At 35.3% G+C, this 17,647-nt stretch overlaps 1 protein-coding gene across 5 annotated transcripts in view; it reads right to left on the bottom strand.

Moving 5' to 3' along the window:
• LOC131029661 (plant cysteine oxidase 4) overlaps positions 1 to 17,647 on the bottom strand; it is a 125,167-nt gene that overhangs the window by 26,512 nt on the left and 81,008 nt on the right. For 4 of the 5 annotated variants that reach the window (XM_057960247.2, XM_057960248.2, XM_059209471.1 and 1 more), the window contains one exon: positions 10,103 to 10,177. The exons of the other annotated variant lie outside the window; for it this stretch is intronic. In XM_057960247.2, the coding sequence (XP_057816230.1) occupies positions 10,103 to 10,177 (75 nt within the window). The remainder of the gene's footprint in view (positions 1 to 10,102; positions 10,178 to 17,647) is intronic. 5 annotated transcript variants of the gene reach the window in all.

Genomic DNA, 17,647 nt, shown 5'->3' with positions numbered 1-17,647 from the left:
GTTAGGAAAAGGTGTATCAACGTTGCATTCCTAATGTTCAATTTTAATACATCTATATGCACTCACTATTTTGTCTTCTAGGAGAGTTGGCATTCCAGTTGGAGATGACATGGAATTCCTCTTTAGTGGTATTTGGGCCTCACATGAGGAGTTAGGCATCCCACTTTGAGGTGGCATAGTCTGGCCATGTGTCAACATCTTGTGGTGTGTGTAAGGTCATCATCAAGTTACATATGGCAAACAAATTCTATGACACATAGAGCATGTAAGAGGGAGGTCACATTGGAATTTTGACCAGCATTATGATAAGTATGGGCACTTGTCATGGAACATCTTTTGAATGTTTGAGTGAGGAAAAATTGGGATGCCCAAGTTTGGGTGGTCAAATATGATAGATTATGACAATGCAAAATATGTAAGGAACGTGCCAAAAATAACTAGGAAGACCAAAACAAAGGAGGGGTATTAAAATTTGAACCTATGTGTTTGGGCACCATAACTCATGGGTTTGCAGAAGGTTTTCCAAAACATTTCATGTTTTTATCTATTTATTGGTAATTGGAGTTGTAGTTTGTATGGTTAATTTGTAGATATTGTTATGCTACCAAAATCACTCTAGATTTGTATGTTGGTGATACCTCACCTGAAAGCTTGCTCTGAAAGTGTATTGTAATCCATTGGTTTATAGAATAATAAATTGGATTCCTTTGGAGTGTGGAGTTTTACTGCTGAGATGGTTTCCCCACACAGACCTTGTGTTATGGTATATTTTAACTTTATGTTCATATGTGTTTCTATTTTTTGTACTAGCAAAGAATGAAGAATTTGCACAATACTCTCCTCATTAGATTGGTTTGTAAACATTTTTGCATGCCTTGCTTTCCTTTAGCATTCAAGTATTATGGTAAAGATTGAAGGTCAATGGAACTCCTAGTGGTGATATCACCTAACTCAAAAGGCCACAAGAAGTTTCACCTTGCCCATTGGCAGCAAAAAAGATTTTACATCTCTAGTCCTCCTAAGTATACCCTTTCAAATAGTCTTTTACTAAAGAACTTGTCAAATGACCATAGCTATGGAGGATAAGTTTTGCATGCATGGGGAAACACGAGAACTATAGATAAGAAAAGGTTTCCCATGTGTAGACAAAGAAGAAGTGTTGCTTCAAAGGAACATATGAGGATCCCAAGGGAATGGAACCAAGAAGGAAACATACTATCACCTTACCAAAAGAGACATCAATTTGTTTGGGGACAAGAAAGATATTTAGTTCAAGGAAATATTGCCCAAAAACATTGGTGAAGTCAAGGTCACCATGAAGGCTGAGTATCAATGGGAGAAGCATCATGATGCCATCCTTGGTAAGCCACTACACTGCAGGAAAAAGAGTTTCAACTATGTTAGCCTAGGTATAGAAAGGAACAACACACAACCAAGGAAGAACAAGCATAAAGCAATATGCAATCCAAAGGAAGGTCTGTTGCAGGAGTGAGTGTCATAACCCCTCTTTGGACATTGGATTATTGTGATTAAATAAATACGATAATTAAAACATTTATTAACTAACATTTAATAATATTGGAAAATCGTCTCATTTATGAGACTTCACGATTTTCCTGTAAAGTGAGAGGGTTGTCATAACCCCACATCCTGGTAATGTAATTAATACTAGTTTTTGTGATTCTTCATCATAATAATAAATTATCAATTATTATGTAATTAATTATTGATGGTAATAGTAGTATTAATCATTCATTAATATAAAAAATAAAATTAATTCCCACTTGGCTCAAAGAAATGATTGTATTGAAACCTTTGCTTGTTACACAAGGTAAACGAGTAAGATTATTAAATGCTAATATTTAAATAGTGACCAGGTACAAAGTATCATAAGACAAACCTTAGCATCTAATAATAAAGATAATACTCAATAATAATAAATAAAATTAATATACAAATGAATAAAAATAAAAATTAAATTAAATATAATTAAATTTGATTAAAGTTAATGAATTATCAAAATGGATGATAAAGAATAAAGACTTGCAAGCATCCAAGCTCGCATACTGTCATTTTGCTCTACCATTAATGAAGGACATTACATCGCCAAGCATCTCAATTATAAAAGAAGATCAAACAAAGTATGAAATCTTCATTTAAGCTCGGTAAAAAGGAATATCAAAGACTTTGGAATCATCATCCGTATCTATGTTGAGGAGAACAACCAAACTCAGTATTGCTAAGGAATGTTGGCCTTGACCAGCTATAATAATATTTTCAATATAATTGATAGATAGTGACTAAACAACATGCGGTTAACGATTGATATGGAGATATTTAAGTTGGTGACTCTGAGCGATCAACAAACCAATGGAGAAAGGAAGGTACCACTATATGAAGTTTGGGACTAATTTGCTGAAATGACGGCAAGCCGCCATTAGAAGACATACATATAATGAACATCAAGTAAAGACAAAAGATATACAACGATATGTTACGGTGGTATGTGAATTCCAAACATTACAAAAGTCAACAACCAAAACTAAGTCAGCGACTATCTTCATCTCATACAATTGACGTACTCTCCCAAGCTCTTTATTCCTATGGAAAGTCGAAAGCTATTGAAAAGAAGACAACGATAAATAATATCGATGAAGGCAATGGATTCACTATTGGTGATGATGGAAGTATACACATAATCAGGATGCGATTAGTATTAGTATTGATCAACAAGGATATCAGCAATTACAATCGATAATTAGAAAGGAAAAATAATAACTGATATTATGGTCAGCATTTGCTATGAGAAGGCGCGATGATAATTAAGTTATCAGCGATTACAATAGTCAACATCGAGTATGTATAGAGGCAACGATTAGTGAAGCAGTGATAGTCATGAAAGGGTGCAATTAGTGAAGAAAGGGAGACGTTGATGAATAGACATGAGATATGTCTCTTGAAGAGTAACTTATCATTCCATTCCGTAAGAAATATATGGAGATCCATTTCATTCTAGCAGGGGTTTTATAATGTTTTCTATTCCAAGCGGAAGAGTTCTTAGGAAGGCCAAAGGCCCAAATACGGTATCCACAATCCCAAAGGGGCATATATCAGAGATGGCACCCTTATTGTATGTCGTTCAAACACAACAATCAGAAATGGCACAATTGCTTGCAATAATACTCAGACTATTAAGTGGATCAAAACGATTATTAGTAGGTTACAGACAGTAATATTGGTGTGCTTGGTGGTATGTGTGGGCTGTATTTAATCTGTATGCTTAATATATAAAACGATTGCATTCTTATACAGAATTAATAATGAAATTAATTTAGAAGAATAATAAAAATAATAATAGTAATAAAATTGTAATTATTACAATTTGTTTATGAAATGTCTGCAGTACAACAAATATTATAATACTATTTTAAAATAAGTAATAATATAATTATAGGGAATATTACCAATACCGAAGGCTGTAATAAGGAGATCAGAACTATTATAAAGCTACAGGCAGTAACATCTTTGTTCTCGGTAGTATGCACAGGGATATGCTTAATACGTATGCCTAATATATGAAGCTTGATAATGTCTGCATGCAGAATTTAATAGTAATATCAGTATAGACTGCAATATGATGACAGCCAAACTGAGTTACACATACAGTGGCAGACCAGATCTGACACGTGTCTGTCTACCTTTACAACCACTGAATATGGTGATTGTTCCTGATTTAAGCAGCAGTATATTAATAACTTATATAATAAGTAATTAGTAGATACATAAATAATTGATTATATAATTTAATTCATTTCTTTATATATATATATATTCAATTCAGTATAAGGAATAATATAAGGATCCTAAATATAGATATTGATAATAATAAATATTAATATAATAATTATAGTTAATATTAATATAATAAAAAGTAATTATTAGTAAATTAATAAATATTTATTAAATCACCAAAACAAAGTATTTATTAATTGATTGATAATAATAAGTATTTATTAATTAAAAATTAATAAATGCGTAAATGATTTATAAAGCAAAAATAGGATTAATTATTTAGTATGGTGAGATAGCTAGTACTTGATGGATTAAAGAAAAGGTAGAACATCCTAGGTTGGATTCGTGTTAAGATAGTTTTGTCTCTTAATCAATTTAGTTAAGTTATAAATATATTGGAAATCAATTAATTACGGTTAAAACGGTCTTGAACCAAGTAGGGGACATTACAATGAGCAAAGAAAAAGATCTGCACTAAGCCAATGATGAGTTGTCCACGTGTGTGCCATGTGGTAAGATGACTAGATCTCATGCTATGAGAACCCCCACACAAATGTTAAACAACTCAATCACAGCCATTTTTCCTAAACAAATCTTGTCCATGTAAATTAAGGTTGAAAGGCTACATAAGACCACAAGTGTAAAGTAGGAAAATTAAGAAGAGGAGAAACTTGCAAGATGAGGGAAGATGCAATATATTTTGACGAGTAACAGTAGAGTAGTATAGAATAGGTCAAGTATACTCATGCACTACTACCTAGAAAACCTTGTAATACTCTCCACGTGCATGTCTTACATTCAAGATGAAGATAATGAGACCCTTGTCATGAGTTATTGTGTCTATGACTATCATTATAAATGAATGGGTGAATGAACCTTTGCTAATAATTCTTCAAGATGACTAACTATGATACTCTCACACAACCTACCATAGTAATGAAGTTTTTCTGCTTTTGTGAGAGACCCTTTCATATGCTCAAGCAACTCTCTAGGGACCCCATGGAGCTGCTACGCCTCAAGAGAGCTACTAGGTCCTCCAATGATTGAGTGATGGGAAGGTGCAAAGGGTCATCAATGTGCTCAAACTATGGACACAACCCCACACATGCACCATACATCGAATCGAGCCTAACCAAAACCTTAATTTATTGTCTAGTGATTAGAAAAATAATGGGAACTACGTAAGTGAAACAAAAAGAGCACATTAATGAAGTTAATTGTCTAGCTCCTCAAGTGATTGAGTCCATGTGAAAATTTTATGAAGTCTATGATGAATAATTCGATTTACAAATTGATAGCGGAAGGGGATTCTAAAATCATAATGGAAGGGTTTTCCAAGAACAAGTGTTAATTGATGTTTAAAAGATTTTGTTTATAAGGCTCATGACTTGAAGGATTTTTCAAGAAATTCTTATCATTCATTTCTTAGAAGTAGGGAATAAGCTAGCATATTGGTTGGCTAACCTTGATATCATGCTTTTGAAAAGTTAGGTTTTTGGATTTGAAGACGTTCTTGATTGCCGTATTAAGCTTGTGAGAATTAGTGGCAAAGATATGGAGGATAACATTGTCAAGTTAACCTTCATCATTCATATATCCTATAAAATTGCTCCTCAAATTGAAAAAGTAACTATTTTTTTTTAATTCAAGGCTTGTGTGTCACTTTATAGGAGTTCGCGGTTCGGGTGTAAGAGTTGTTTTTTTCTCTTGTACTTGTTCTCTCCCTGTTCTAGTCATCCACTTCAAAACTAAATTGATCAATTGCACCCCCCTAAATATGACATCCTAAAATTTTGGAATGCTGCACTAATGGATAAAGAATAAAGATTAAAAAATTTCATGTAGTCACCTAGTGGCATGCAACTGCACAAAGCTAGAAACTACTCTAATCAGAAAGATTTTATAATAAGCTTGGGCATTCATATAAAAGGAGGAATTTTTATGTAACTTACAAGTCTAGTATGCTTACAATTTGGAGTTTTCACATAATGCATTGTCCTGCGTTTCCCCAATAGCCCTTACCATATCCTATTTTGCATCTAGAAATCTAAGGCTACATTGCCAAAGCCAACTTTGTGGAGAAATCAAAGCTTGAAGACTGCAGATTTCTCTCCCAGCTTGAAATTTGCTGAACACTTGATGAGCATTATCAGATCTTGTATTGGTCTCTTCATAGTGATTGATAATGGAACCAAAGACTTCACCATTTCTAGTCCAAACAATGATATTTTATTATCTCCACTTTTACTCTATGGTTGCTCTTTCCTCTTTGGGGTTCTTGTTCCCCTTCTTGGCTATTTGTACCAATTTCTCCTTGTTTATCATCCCCTATTTTTCTATACTTTTTTTCTTTTGTTCTCCTTGATGGGCCTTTCTAGGTTTCTCTTCCTAGAACTTTCTATTTGAACTATTATTCTCTTGAGTCCCTTTGACCTACTTTTGGTCATCAATGGACATTAATATAATTTCATTCTTTCTTTCTACCTCCTAGCTAGTAAATTGCTGAATTTTTTTGCTAGAGCCGCCTATTGTAAAAATTGATGCCCATTGAAGACTTTATTGTACTCATAATTCCCTATTTTAGGGCTCTAGATATCAATTATGTCACCTTTTGTCTCAACTTTTTGCAAATCTTGTCTTAATTTGTTCTTAGCCGTATGACATTTTTTATTCTGTGAACTCATTTCCTTCAGCACCCATGTCAGTGGAGTTGAAATAATTGTGGAATTAATGTTCATGCTCATTACTGTCGAATTAAATTTTCCATTTTTCACTTCTTTTAAATCCTTTATAAAAAAACAATTCATTAGGGTTACACTGTCCAGCTAATAAAACTACCTGATCTAAATCACAAATCAATTCACTAAAAAGATTTTGGGGGAAAAAACCTGAAAATTAGAATCTTACAAATCAACTCAACAAGCACTTAATAGATAAGAGGGATTATCCCTTTGGGTGAATATTGTTCATCCAAAATGGGAAGATATTCCATAGATGACCTAAGGTATAACTTGCACTAGTGCTTGCTCTAAGTGACGACAATAACTTCTTTGCATCGCTCGTGGAAAGTCCTATGATCAATTCTATGTAGAAGGAAATAATAAAATAGTTTGTAGAGAAGATGATAATAATAAATAAAGCCCTTATGCTAACTCCTAGACTCGAGATAGTTTACTTCTACTATGTTGATAAAGCCAAGGAGGAAGACCTAGCTAAGCAGTTAGCGTTATCTCTGCCATGTCCCCTTTTTAGGACTAAAATAATTAATATCTCTTTAAATTGGGCCTAGTCACTTTATTTTTGGAGAAACTGAAAGAATATTATCTTAAGAAGTGTGTATTATTAAACACTAGAATATAAAAAGTATTTTTAATACTTGGAGAGAAAATAAAGTTAAAATAAAACTGAAGGCGTGAAAAAGGAAACTATAAAAAGAGCACTTTTCTTCATTTCATCATCAATTAGGTTATCCTCTTTGTATCCAATTTTGAAATTTAATTAGTTTGTTCAATCTAGGGCATCCAAGGACAAAAGCCCTGTATCTCGGTTGATTCCATCTAGGAATCATGATTGTGCTGATATGCGGTGGATTTGGATTTTACTACAGTGCTGCTACAGTGTTTTTCAGAAACAAAATTCATCATGTCATCACTAACATGTATTTGAGGGTTTGTATATTGAGTTGTTTATTTTTGAGTTCTTACAGTCATACCAACTGCTGGTTGGTTTCAGCACTATTTTTGGAGGTAGCACGGCTGCACACAAATCCAGAAACTATTTTTCAAAGGTGGTGAACCATTTTTAAAAGTATTTACTGCTGATTTGGGAGGGATAAGCTGTGAAGACACTCCATGCATGTTTATTTGGCACTTTTGAAGTCTGATTTGTGTTTCCATGGTCCGATCTGAATTACATCAGCAACAAGGAGGCAACAAGGAGGATTAAAAAATTGTGTTCCATAGAGACGCGTCCCTGCCCTTGGAGCCCACATCCCCGTCCCCCATGGCATTTCGGGGACGGCTGGACTTTTGGGGACATACCTCTATCGTCCCCCCGACTTGCCAAATCATGGAAACACAAGAAACATCCCGAAAATGGGAGGGGACGTCTGGCCGTCCCCGGGACTACTAGAGAGGTGATGGCCAGGCATCCCCCACAACTGCAAGATGTTTTGTCAATATTTTTTCATTTCTGCTCCATCTTTCAATCATCCAAATAAAAAATCAGGGGCATAGCCCCCGAATCCCCACTTCCAGCCCACGGGGGAACCCTGCACCCCCTCTATCATTGGGTTTTCTTCACATCTAACACCTTGTCCAGCTTATCATTGTTGCCCCTCAAACCAATTAGAGTCTCCACTCCTAAACCCCTACTAGTTATTGGGATCTCTTGTCATATAAGAAATTTGATTACAATGACGGGGTTTGGGAGTGGAGACCAAAATCGAGAACTTAGACAACTAATTTTATCACTATCATAATATCTAATTGTTGTTATAGAGTTCATACTGCTGTCATGATATCCCCCCTACCATCCCCAAAAAAACGGCCCTTAGACTACCATCCCTGAAACACATCCCGTGCCATTCCCCCATCCCTGTCCTCTAAAAGCAGTGGAACTTAGTTAAAATAAATTTTGTTCGATCATTGTAAGCTCCTACCACAGTCATACAGCTTCTGTACGCTTCTGTACAGCCCTTAACCTAGCTGAGTCAGCCAGCCATACCATTCCAATTAGGACTATGTAAGTTCAAAATTGTATCAGATCTGATTTTTATTTTAGAGCAATCTCCAGCTTGTAATCATTGCAAAAATCAATAAAATCAGACTTAGAGGGTTTCCAAATTTATGCTTGAATCTGATCTGAGCATTTGAAGTGACCTAGTGTTTGTAACAGTTACTAAATTAATCAAAATTTGGTTCAAATTCGTTTTATGAAGTGTTGTGGGTTTGATCAAGTATTTTTCATCATTATTTTCAATTTTCAATTTGTTTCTTGTTTTAGGGAAAAAAAAAAAACAGAAAATACAAAAAAAGTATAAAACCATAAAAAAATATATAAAGGGGAAATTACAATATCTATCCTAATGGTTTTAATTGTTCACTTGTTCTCATTTTACATTTTGTTATAATTCTGGCTTATGCCTCTTTGGATAACAAAATTCCTTATTTTTATCAAGAATATCTTCGACTACATGGAGTCAAATTTTTCTAGAATGGCATCTCTAAAGTATCATCAACTATCATAGAAGATGCTTTTCCTATGGACAAAAGGCAATGCCATTTGTTTATACTCTATCCAATACATAGAATAAAATTTAGCCAAGGAGAAAAAAATTCTTATTACCATTCAGCATGGACATTGTTCTAGTATTCTTAATAGCATGCAACTATACTTGATAGTGACTGGTTAGACACAAAGGATCCCTCCTTGAAAAAAAACAAGATCCTCTGTTTAACTTTAAAATGATAACTTGAAAATCAACAATATGATAATTGAGAACATATTCTCCACTCAAGGAATAAATTCCAGCATAAAGAAGATTTAAAAACATTAGTGGCAAGTGCTAGTGACAGTGGCATTAGCAGTGGTCTGGGCCATGGTAGAGGTCGTGCAGGAGGTCATGGTCTCAGAAGGGGTCGGGGTCGGGCGCAAAGAGCCTAAATTATGCTGCTGGCTCTTTCCAAAATCTGAGAGATATGCTCTTCTTTGCTTTTTTTGTCATTAAACTCTGTATAGACAAAAACTTGCTTGTCTGTAGCGACTGCTAAGAGGTTTTTCTTTCAGTTTACTCATGGTGGTTGATATTGTTTCGTTTTTTGATGGTTTATCCTCTATCATGATCAGTAAGGACTTTTTTGTTTAATTTTCTAAAAAGCTATTTTTATTAATATAAAATTTTTGGCTCTGCCTTTACCGATCAAAAAAAAACATTAGTGGCCAAATAGTCAGTACACAAGAAAACAGCAGTGGCAGGAGAAAGACAAAACACTCAAATATTAAGAACCAGAAGTAATGCTTTTTTAATCAATTGATAAGCATCACAATGCAAATTAATGTGGATAAGAAAGATTCAACTATGATCCTGACATCATTATACAAAATGGCTATGGGAATGCCATAGTTGATGCATTATCTTGTCATAACAGAGATGATTCATCATCATTGTGTGAAATAACTTGAGAGACAAGAAATATCGACTAGATGACTAAGTACTCAAAATTGTTGCTGATGCAAACTCTTAGCCAAGCAATGTGGGTTTTAAAGCAGGCACATTTTTCTGTAAAGATAGGATTTACTTAATACTAACATTGAAATCCAAAGAAAATGTCCTCCACGAATGCCATGCAGTCCCACCAGCAACTATTGTATGCTTTTGAAAGACCTAACAAAAGATAAAAATATCATTTTATTGGACAAGCACAAAATCTAATTTTAAAAAAAGGGAATCAAACACAGAAGGGATCAAAGACAAAAACAGAAAAAAATGAGACGGATAAGATAACTGCTACATGTTCTAGAACAAAATTTAAAGAGAACCATTTTGAACTCTTCAAACCAAAATTGAGGATGTTCTATTGCTGGTCAGTAATTTTTAACTGAAGATGTGTAAATTACTAAAGCAACCTATGTTTTTGAACCCCTAACCATTCAAATTTTCATCAAAGAACAACAAAGCTTCATGAAGTATAAGATTAGTCGCCACTGTAGATTTTTTCTTTTTTAATTTCAATGGGAGTATTCTAACTAGACAAAATATCTTTAGACATAACATCTAATTATCCTACAATTGATATGCAAACTATAGTTACTTCTCAGATTTCACTACCCATACAAGAGGGTATTTACATTGAAACTGCAAGATGACTTTGCATCAGTGGAGGGTAATAAGGACCTACATATCACTCTAAATTTTACATATACATAGTTACACCCAATTGAACTCAATGTTCATATTTGCCTTTTTTTTCCCATTTGCCATCACAATTGATTGTCATTGGGTGTTGGCTTAGTTCAATGTGTGTTTTCCCCATCAGTTTGCAAGGTTGTTGAGCGATAATCTTGTTTTCAACTAACAATTTTTGGAGGCTAATAGAAGTTGCAGTTGTTCAATATGAAATAATGACAAAGTTCACAAACTGTTTGATGGTATCCATAAAGAAGGATACATATGAAAATGCAAAGGCATGGAAGACATACGTTTGGAGTGGTTTTTCCACCTATGGTCTTAAACTTGGTTCATGTGAGTGAGAATTCCACCTAGCTTACAAAGGGTGGCAATAAGTGATGTAACCTCCTGGTGTGCTTTAATAGAGGCTCAAACAAGTACAAACTCCACCCAACTTGGCATAATAGCAATGCAACCCAAAAGTTCGGCTATAAATCACTAAAGGTGTATTTTTTAAGGAGGTAGACCATAAAACTTTCTGACTGGTTTCAAAAGATGGTTTAAGTCATTAGAGATTCTGTCCACCATCATAATAAGATGGCTAAAGTGGAAGAGGTGCAAGCCTGAAGTGGCTAGGCCACTAAACTTTCTGTTTGCACTTTAAAAAGGGTGGTGAAAGCACCATAAAGTTCAACCCAAGTTCAAAAAAAACAAAAAGTTCTATCTGGAATTGGAAAAGCAGCATGAGTGAAAACAAATTCCGACAAGATTATTAAAGTTTTTCCTTTGGAAATTCTGCTCATTCGAAAAGGTTGCCAAATGAGCCATAAAAATCTGTCAAGCGCAATTTCAACAATCTCTGCAAGGATCATGAAGTATGCTAAGTTATCAAATTAATCGGCCTAAGTGCTTGCTAGCAGAAATCACTAATCAGCATGCCATCACGTCCATGTCAGCCATATTAAAATGAAGAATGTGGTGCCACTCTGGTACAGTCAACCTATTAAAGCAAAATATCAAGATCTAAAGCATGAAGACTTCAAGCCATTGCCTATTAATGCAAGTTAAGGTCTGGTATCTTTTTGAAGTCTTATCCAATTGTGTTCTATTTCTGACAAAAAAGTAGAGTGCCTATTGTCTTTAAGGAGATGTTATTTTATTACTTGCTTACGATTAAATTTTCTCTACAGTTTCTTTCTTTCCCAAACATCAGCAGTCTTCAAGCATTTTGCTTTAAAAATCACTTTTTGGGATTAAAATAAGATTATTTTGAAGTCCCAAGGATTGGACATTCATAACCTCTAAAAAAGTGCTTTGGGCATATAAACTCAAAGCAGGGCAAATGTTATACTTATATTGTAGAAACTATTATTCAAGCTGAAGTTTTGTTAAACGTGTGTTTGTAATTCTGTTAACTGAATTGAAAGTAAACTTTACAGTCAACTTTTGAATTGAGGTTATTTGTCTACTTAGATTGTGACTTTGTATACAACCTAACATTTTAATTCATGGCATCATGTGTCACCTTTGTGTTTTTATTCCTTCGAGTCTTGTTTGTTTTCAATAGCTGGTCTCTGTTTTAGCTAGCTAGGAGGTGTCATTTGTGTGTTTTTCGATTAGTTGTTTCATCCTCCAATATTTGAAAATCTCATTTGCAATGTAAAGCTGTTAAGAGTCAGGTGCTTGTATTTGATGCAAAGAAATAGGCATGGAGTCATTTTCATTTATGCAAAACCCCTCAATGAATCTTGTATAATGTGCATACTCATATATCTTGCCTATAATTTTAGTCTAGGATTAGCTTAGCTTAGTTTCAGGTTTAATTTATCTCTCAAGCAGCTTCCCCTCTGATAATGGCATAGACCTTCAACATTCAACCTAGGCATAAATGGAATATGTGAAGATGCCTAAGATAAGATGAAGAATTCGCCCATGATTCAAAGATTAAACATGAAGATGACCAACTTGCCACGGCCAAGAAAGGAAAATGGCTAGAGAAAATAATTTTGACAAAAAATTGCACATGAAATTAAGGGTCAATCAACGAACGGGTTGGAAAATAAAACTTGACACATGAACATTTTTAACTATTTTCCAACACTTGGAAAGATTTTTAAAACTTCAAGAAAATTTTGGAATTTGGAAGAAAGTTCTAGAAGATTCTTAGCTAAGGATGGAATTTTGAGAGAGAAATAAAACTTCCCATTTTGGAAAGATTTAAAAAATTAAAAAAATTAAAAAACAAAAAGATGAAGCTTCTAAGTTTAAAAGCCTTAAACTCTATATGTTTTCAACCAGTCACTTTCAAAATTCATTATTCAGGTCGAAAATTTGGAGAGCAATCAAGAAGAAGTTTTCTCTCTCAGATTTTTGTAGAGTGAAATTTTCAAGAATCAAAATTTTTCTCAGTGTTGGAAGTAAGAAACAAAGTGTTTTTTTCTGAGTTTTGGACAGAATTTTCAAAGTTGAAGGTGAATTTCAGTCACAAAGAGCAATTTCAGTGATCTAAAATGTGAATTTGACTGAATTCTTCTATTATCCTGTCTTATTTCTCTCAAAATTCATCAATTTTTAGATCAAATTCTTCACTTTCAGTCTGCTTTTTCACAAAAATTTAGCTATTTGACAAGCTGAAAGTGAAATTTTCAAGTAAAAGGGTCTGAAAATCAGAATTCAAATCAGCAAGTTTCCTTGGAAATAATATTGAGTTTTCGTGTGTTATGCAGGTTAGTGACCACCAAAGGGGCACCTTCCAGAAAAGCACCAATGAAGTTTGCCAATAAAGGAGTACAGCCGGAATCCAAGATCAAATCCAAATGGAAGAATGTCAGAGACACTGACCTTGGACATGTGGACTTAAAAGAGTTTAGAAAGAAAATGTATGGGCATGATGGACACTTGTCGACACCCATTGCTTGCTAGATGATGAGAAATGGCATCCTCCAGGCAGCTGGATTTCCTCCGACCAAAAAGTGTGTTGAGCTGATAGTTGAATGTGCTATACACTACAATGCACAATCAAGAGAGACCATTGCACCTGATGGAAGGGTTTTAGCTAACATTTCAGAGTTAGCCATTCAAGAGACGTTTGGAATTCCAAACTACAATAAAACCTCATACAAGACCAAAGAAGATACCAAAAGGATTTATGATAACCAATCTGAACTTTGTGCAGCAAATATTAACAAGTCATGGTTAGAAAAGAAAAGACCCCAAGGGAAAGTGCCAAAGAATTTGTTGCGCCCATAATTCAAAGAGGAATATGGTCAAATCATCCTACTATTGAATAGAGTAATGGTCAGCCCTCAGGGTGCGCCTTTTGAGACATGGATGTACTACTTCATAGATGAAATAACCTCGGGAGTCAAGATATTCAATTGGTCCCGCATAATCAGCAACAATCTTCACAAACAATTGGTAAATTTGGAGAAGACAAAGTCATTCTACATGAGCTCCTACATTATCTACTCATTGGCCAATATTTTTGATATTCCAGACTGATCTGCAAAGGCGTAGTTGGCAATGGAGAAAATGAAATCAAGTCTTATGACTATTACCCGCAGCTACAACTCAAGGAGAAAAGCGATTTCAAGCGAGTCAATGATGCATCCCTAATGTACATCACAAGGACGTTACAAGGAGGAACTCACCAGAGGTTATCTCCTAAAGCCAAAAGTTTAATCAGCAAGTATGGATCCTGGTTTATCCAGTTTCCGAAATTTACACACATAAGAGTTCAAGGTTTTGATGGTCGTCCTTACCGACATCCGATCTATCCAACCAACGGGATGGTCCTACTTGAAGTTCTCAGACAAATAGAAACATATCAAAGCTTCAAAAGAATTAGACAGAAGGCGGCTATATCCTTTCCATTCTTTATTGGAAATATGGAGGAGTCTTGTCCGATGGCACAAGCAACTGAAAGTGCCAAGCTAGAAATGCAGTGGTATTCATTTACGTTCTACCGACCCAGAGCTAATTATGATCCTCATAGCAATATTGGATCAGTAAACAGAGAAAGATTCAGACATAGAGTAGACATAAAGGATTTTTGGGCAAATGTTACTAATGAGTTTGGCATCAGGAAAAGATTATGGTCCAGATTGCCAATAAGCTTGATCAGAACGACCAAACCTTTCCTTGTGCCAAATCAGCTGGAAGATGATGCAGAATATACTCAGCCTAACTTTGATGAGCATGCACCTCTTCCTCCTATCAAATGGTCAGAACCAGAGCATGCAAACTTAACCACCTTGATGCGGCCAGTCATGAAATATTCCAGGTGGTGGGTTAATCAGCAAAGTCATAGATTGAGATGGAGAAATATAGCCTTGACTTATGACCTAATGGGTGAAGCAAAAGAATGTTCTTCAAATGTTGAGGCATCTCAAAGTGCCAGGCCAATCGAAAGTGCTAAAAAGAAAGGGAAGGCAGTTGTGAATGAAGGACTTGTTCAGAACAAACAAAGGCTAGAACCATCTTGTTCTGTCGCATCAGCAAACATAATTGATACACTAGCTATTGATAAGTCATTGGCAGAGATGGAAATTCCTTCCCCAGTTCATGGAGAAAACGTAGAGTCAATCCAGCAAGAAGATGAACAGCCTCGATCTCCTACCGACACAGAAGTATTGGAGTCGGATAATGAAATGGATGTTGAGGAAGGTGAATTTCAAGAAGGAATGATTTCCGCCCTTTGGGCTATCGCATGTGAAGAAGGCAATCAAGAAGTGGAAGGCAATGAGCAGCCCATTGTTCCTGATTGGTTAAAGGAAAGATTTAAAGTAAAGACACCAGAAATACAAGTTCAAGAAGAAGATGATATGGCAGATTTCTTGGCCAAATTAGAACAAGTTGCCACAAAGAAGCCAGCCAAAAGGTTTTCCACCATCCAGAGAGATGAAGCCAGTTGCGAGATAGTGCAAATTGTTGTACCAAAAGTAGACAAGGCAAAAGGACATATTGATCCCCATGAATATGAGGTCACTGCAATAAGTTTAAGACCAACTACCAAGGAGCAAGAAGCTGAAGACTTGGATAATTCAATTGCTTCCATGAAGGCAAGAGTGGACAAGGAAGTAGAAAAGAAGAAGGAATTTAAGAAAGAAGTTGATCACGTGAGGGAATACATTCAGCACTTGACTAAGCCACTTAACCAAGCCAATCCAGAAGCTCCTCCACTCTTGAATGCACAAGAAGCAGTTAGAAGTTTTGAGGAAGAAGCAGTAACAGCCAGAGAGACCAAGGCATGGATGGAAAGCACAAGTAAAGAGGCAGCCACATTTGTGGAAAGGTTAGCACTAACATATGGACAAACCTCCTCTTTACTCTCCAGGATTGCAAGCATGGTAGAAGCATGGGCCGATCTCCAAGATATTCAAGACAAAATTGTCACGTGCCTTAGAGAATTGAAAGGAGTTTCGAAGAAAGAACTAATTGATGGAAATCTAATTGAAGCAGGAGTTGCATATGACTTCAACAATTGGAACTGGACATTGGTTGCATGCAATGAAGTCTTGAAGAAAGTGAAGGCAGATGCTGACAGAGCAGAGGAGCAGATAAAAAAAATTCAAGACAAGGTTTACCTTGTAGCTACAGAGGTACTTGAAAAGGAAACTATGCGAGAGAAGGATATGAAATTAGAAAATCTAAAGACCAAGACACAAAAAATCTTCTCCACTAGACCAGTCCTGAAGCGGAATCTACCTAGGGCATCGAACCTTTTGTCCATCAGAGATGCTTTCCAAAAACAGGAATTGGATTGGGAAATCACTTTTGCCGTATGTGCAGACGATTTGGAAGGATTAGAATTTAGAGTCAGCATGTTGCCACATGTCACAATGGAAGAGGTTGATCAGATTGTATCCAAGTTCATTGAACTTTCTGCCTCTCAACAAGAGAAGGGGGTGCAATCCTAAAAAATAGCACTTTGTGCCACTTGTCTTGCATGCACTAGATATGAATTTTATTTTGGGAAACCCTAATTAGGGTTAGGTTGTCTTAATCTTGACCGTTGATCTTAGATTGATCTCGGTCTTTCATTTGTTTTCAGAAACTCTATATAAACTCATTCTCTCATTTCATTTCAGTATGCAAAGATTTATGAAATTGTTGCGTAGAGCTACTTGGATAATAAAAAGTTCATTATCAATGTTGGTTTGAAGTCTTATTGTTATCAAGTGGTTGCATGGTTGCATATTTTCTTCAACACTTAGAATAGATTTGCTTTAAGTAATTTGCTTTGAAGTTGTTAAATGAATGAAAGATTGATAGTTTAGATTGGTGAAATTTTGCTCATACTTTTTTTTGGATGGATGATTTTCATTCAATGTGTAAAGTGAGCCTGAGCTTTTGATGTGGATGCTTAACTTCTACTTTGAGTAATATTGTTCAATTGTTGGTATTATTCATGTGTGAAAATCTTGAGCACAACCCTAGAAGATTGTGCATGCTTTGCGTAGTTGTCCAAGAGTGGCGAAACAAAGTGTTGTTTATTGGTTTCACCCAGTCTCCACCGTCTCTTGAGTTCTTAACAGTAGTTAGAATTTCTAAAACCTTATCCTTTTTATCTTTTTTTTTCTTAAATCCCAAATCAGAAAATCCAAAAACAAAGAGCGTTTATTGATAAATTTGCCTAAGTCCAGCTTGTGAATGATACTAGTTGTCAAGCGTAAGTCCCCCTTGTATTTCAGCACACACTACCCAAGAAGCTATCCACTTAAAGTCGCTTGTTCGCACATATAGACCTTGGAGTCGCCTTGTGGTCTTTCTCGCAATCTTGACACAAATAGTGATTTTGTTCGGGAGAGGATAGAATATCCTTGGATATTTTATTCTAATGTTTGGTATATGATAAAACGTACACCAACAGGTCATACATTAAACAAAAGATCAGTCACCTGCAAATGGAGTGTAAGATCATGTGTGTGTATCTACAGTCGCCTGCAAATGGAGTGTAAGATCATG

The sequence above is a fragment of the Cryptomeria japonica genome, chromosome 7 (genome assembly GCF_030272615.1).
Source record: "Cryptomeria japonica chromosome 7, Sugi_1.0, whole genome shotgun sequence".
Taxonomy (NCBI): domain Eukaryota; kingdom Viridiplantae; phylum Streptophyta; class Pinopsida; order Cupressales; family Cupressaceae; genus Cryptomeria; species Cryptomeria japonica.
The sequence above is the reverse complement of the archived record's forward strand: the minus strand, read 5'-3'. Positions and strand labels throughout refer to the sequence as shown.